Source organism: Quercus lobata, chromosome 8, assembly GCF_001633185.2.
Source record: "Quercus lobata isolate SW786 chromosome 8, ValleyOak3.0 Primary Assembly, whole genome shotgun sequence".
NCBI classification, from domain to species: domain Eukaryota; kingdom Viridiplantae; phylum Streptophyta; class Magnoliopsida; order Fagales; family Fagaceae; genus Quercus; species Quercus lobata.
Genome location: NC_044911.1, coordinates 45,030,365 through 45,034,371, shown reverse-complemented (window position 1 = coordinate 45,034,371; position 4,007 = coordinate 45,030,365). Strand labels below are relative to the sequence as shown.

The following is a 4,007-nucleotide window of genomic DNA, read 5'->3' as shown; positions in this document are numbered from 1 at the left end:
TGAGTCTCTGTGCCAAGAACGACTCAAAGTAGGAAATCCTAAAACCCACCTCATAAATAAGTTATGAGCCCAAGTGAAGTTAGGCCCAATAATTTCATTTCCGGCGCACACAATTGGTGCCCACCGTGGGGCCATCCTACGAAGCTGTGATTTGACTGAGACTCAAACAAGGGAAATGTCCGAAGGGCGTTCGGGAGGCCAAGTCGAGAGCAGATCGATAGGATCTTCTTGGGGTTCCACATGGCGGGAAAGAAGACAGAAAAGGCGTGAGGATAGGGAGCGTGTGCGAGGAGAAGAAGAATTTGACCTGGGAGAAGGATCAGACTAGACTCATCGAACGATGTCGGGTGCCTCGGGACACGGGCAGCGTGATGGTAGAGACCGAGAATTGGAGCGGTTGCGCAAACTGATGATGGATCTAAAGTTGGAAGCAAGGGGTCGGCGCTAGAGAAGGAACCGAAACAACCGAGAAAGGAGGGATGATAGCATAGGAAATCAAGGCGAAGAGGGCTCTAGCCAGTCCGGTCCCCAACGATTCTAGGACCAGTCACTTTCACGAGAATCACGCCGACGCAGGAACCACTCCCACTCCCGAGAGACGTGTCATCATCGAAACCGTTCACATTCACGTGGATACGACGACCGAGGCTCGGATTCACCAAAGGAACAGCAAACCCACAATGCTGCCACGAACGCCATGAGCTGGGCTTTACGAAGAGCTGCTCGGTCACCATTCTCAAATGAAATTGAACATGCCCCTATGCCGAGTCGGTTTACACGACCATCATTCAATTCCTACAATGGGAAAACGGACCCTGTGGAGCATGTCAGTCATTATATCCACATGATGTCCTTGCATGCACACAATGATGCGCTGATGTGTAAGGTATTCCCCTTTAGTCTCGGCTCCACGGCCTTGAGATGGTTCAATGGATTACAAAAAGGTTCCATTCGCAGCTTCGCCGAGCTAATCCAGGAGTTCGACGCTAGATTCGTGACGTGCAGCCGAGTGCTACAACCGGTGGACGCGCTACTTTCCATAAAAATGAGGGTTGGCGAAACCCTTCGGAGTTATGCCAGTCGATATTGGGAACTATACAATGAGATCGGTGGGGGAAATGAGAACATAGCGGCAAGCACCTTCATGATGGGACTTCCCAAAGATTCCGAACTATGGGAGTTGTTGACGAAAAGACCTCCCGAGAATATGAGGCAACTTATGAGGCGTATTGAGGAGTATAAGCGTCTCGAAGATGATCGGTTGCATAATAAGAGGAAGGCCCCGTTGCTCGGTAGATCTCGACAGGGCACTATTCCGACAAGACCAAAAAAGGATTTCAAGATGCAGGAATCAGAAGCGCAAATTGAAGGGGTGAATGTGGCATTCAAATAACCGGTACACAAAATTCTAGATCGGATTAAGAACGAGTTGTTCTTCAGGTGATCGAACAAGATGGGGGGTGACCCATCTTGAAGAAATCAAAACTTATACTGCACATACCACAGAGATAAAGGACACACCACTGAGCAGTGTCGGGTATTAAAAGATCATCTGGGGCAACTAGTAAAGGCAAGGTATTTGAAAGAGTTCGTTTTGGATTCCCGTAACCGAGATGCCGGCCAGGGTGCTCAGCAGAAAAGGAATCCCCTCCCACCACCGCTGGGAGTGATCGAAGTCATCCACGCTGCCTCAAGGAGTGCGGCCACAGTTAGGAGAGTATTGACAGTGGCTTGCACGAAGGAAAAATCACCCGAGAAAATGATGAAAGTTGGTCAGCTAACAATCTCTTTTAACGAGGAAGATTTGGAGGGGACGATCCAACCTCATGATGATGCATTGGTAGTAACAGCACAGATAAACGGCTTCTTGGTGAAAAGAGTGATGATAGACCAGGGAAGCAGAGCTGATGTAATGTACAAATATCTCGGAATGAAGGATGAAATTCAAGTCTTTGACGTAGACTGTTCTAATGTCCGTGACGAACAATTTGCCGTCTGCAAAGGAACGAGATATGATATCAATAACCAGTAATAAAAAGTTACTTCAATAAAAAGAAAAGAAAAAGAGAAACGGTTAAGTCAGAGATTGGTACGAACCTACTTCACGCCGTGAAAGGGGGCAGGGGATCTCTTCGGCAAACCAGTTGCCGCGCACCCGGACAAACTCCCCAGCCGAGTTCCTATTCGAATTAGGTAGGCATGATATCAGCCGTACCTGATTATCCCTAGTTTTTAAGTAATAGTTGGAAGTTTTATTCCCACAGAGACTGTACATGTGGTTTATGTCATGGTGATCCAACTGTAAATTAAAGGTGTGGTTCAACCTACTAACACAGTTAACTACCCGGTAAAAATTGGGAGGGAGCTGGTCAGGGCACAGCCCGTAGTACCTAAGTGTGTTGGTCAAAAGAGGGTCCACGGGGAACCTAACCCCACCCTCTAGAACTGCCATTAAAGGAAAAAAAGCTATACCATGCCCTATGTGGAGAGCGATTTCGCTCTCGTGGCAGTAAGCCACTTCTACGTCACTGGGGATATCAAACTTCTGCTTAAAGGTGGCCAAAGTCGCTGGGGCCTCCAGGAGATAAGAATAACCCATTTTTGAAATCTAATACTGTGAGAGGGAACTCGTAGAAAGAAGTTTAAGAAAAAGGAAAGGGAAGAGAACTTACTTTGGGCTCTAAGGAAGAAATGGACTCTGGGCTGGTGAGTAAGCGCTCAAAGGAGTGATCGGCAGAGAGTATGCTCAAGAAGTAAGAAGTGAAAAAGTGAAAGAATGTTCTAAAGAGAACTATTGATAGGAGCGGAAAAGGGCATGGGAACGTTTAATCAGCAATAAATAGGCACAATTCACGAAAGACCCTACGAATGCCAATGATAACTGACACGCGCGCTGCTTCGATTCACGAATCGTCAGGCAATAATGACAATTAAACTTAGCGCTCCAGAATAGCGCGTCTTTTGAGAAGAGCATTAATGGGAAGCCATAACTGCATGAGTCCCTAGTTATAGGGCTTTCAAAACAAGAGGGCCTGATCGGTTCCTTGATTCTTCCTGGCAGCTGGGCATGAATCAAGGGGGGCTAATATACGGCACCGAGGTACCCAGACCCAATAGTACGGACCCATTTTTCAAATCTCTGTTTTAAACTACCTTCATAAACTGCGAGTTTTAATCTCGTCCCTTAACCGGTGCTCGGCATAAATTTCTCGAACAACTAAGAAAGTCTTTTATCCAGACGTTCCATAGGGTGCTCGGCAATTCCCAGGAAACATCACTACCGGGCATATTAGCTTGAGTTGGAACTAAGTTCCAAAGCCATAATCTCAGCATTCCACTTTCACCTAAACACCCACTTACAACAGATAATATTGGACCTTTGATTGCACTAACAATGACAGTAATCATGACCTCCCCACTAACTTAGAGCTATAAATAGTAGAAGTTGGGGAACAAAAGGGGGTTCAGAAAAAAGGGAGAAAAAACAAGAGAGAGAGAGAGAGAGAGAGAGAGAGAGAGAGAGAGAGAGAGAGAGAGAGAGAGAGAGAGAGAGAGAGAGAGAGAGAGAGAGAGAGAGAGAGAGAGAATATCACTTTGAGTTTCTGTGCCGAGAACGACCCAAAGTAGGAAATTCTAAAACTCACATCATAAATAAGTTGTGAGCCCAAGTGAAGTTAGCCCCAATAATTTCATTTCCGGTGCGCACAATATATATTAAATTTTTATTTATTTATTATTAGTACTTGATAAGGGTAAATAAATTTAATAAAATTAGCTGATTTTCTTAGAAGGTGAAAATACTATTTTGATCATTACATTTTAGGGTTATTGTTAATTTGATCCTTACATTTTAGTAGTAGTTAATTTGGTCATTATTATTATTTTTTTTTATACAAGATAAAATTATACTCTAATTTAATCTAAATGTATATATGTGTGAAGTTCCCTCTTGAAGACTTGAACCCGACCTTTACCCCCTACACCCCACAAGTATTTATATTTGTGGT

At 44.8% G+C, this 4,007-nt stretch overlaps 1 protein-coding gene across 1 annotated transcript; it reads left to right on the top strand.

Annotated features, from left to right (window-relative positions):
* Positions 1 to 877: 877 nt before the first annotated feature.
* On the top strand, positions 878 to 2,032 carry LOC115956937. Its single transcript, XM_031075199.1, has 2 exons — positions 878 to 1,372; positions 1,532 to 2,032. Exons 1-2 carry the CDS (start codon positions 878 to 880, stop codon positions 2,030 to 2,032), a joined length of 996 nt encoding a protein of 331 aa, XP_030931059.1.
* The last annotated feature ends 1,975 nt before the right edge of the window (positions 2,033 to 4,007 follow it).

Excerpts from the sequence above, each read along its gene's own strand:
- LOC115956937 (XM_031075199.1), top strand. The coding sequence starts at position 878 with ATGTGTAAGGTATTCCCCTTTAGTCTCGGCTCCACGGCCTTGAGATGG. Across the intron at positions 1,373-1,531 it reads CAGAAGCGCAAATTGAAGGG|TGTCGGGTATTAAAAGATCA; the intron begins GTGAATGTGGCA and ends ACCACTGAGCAG.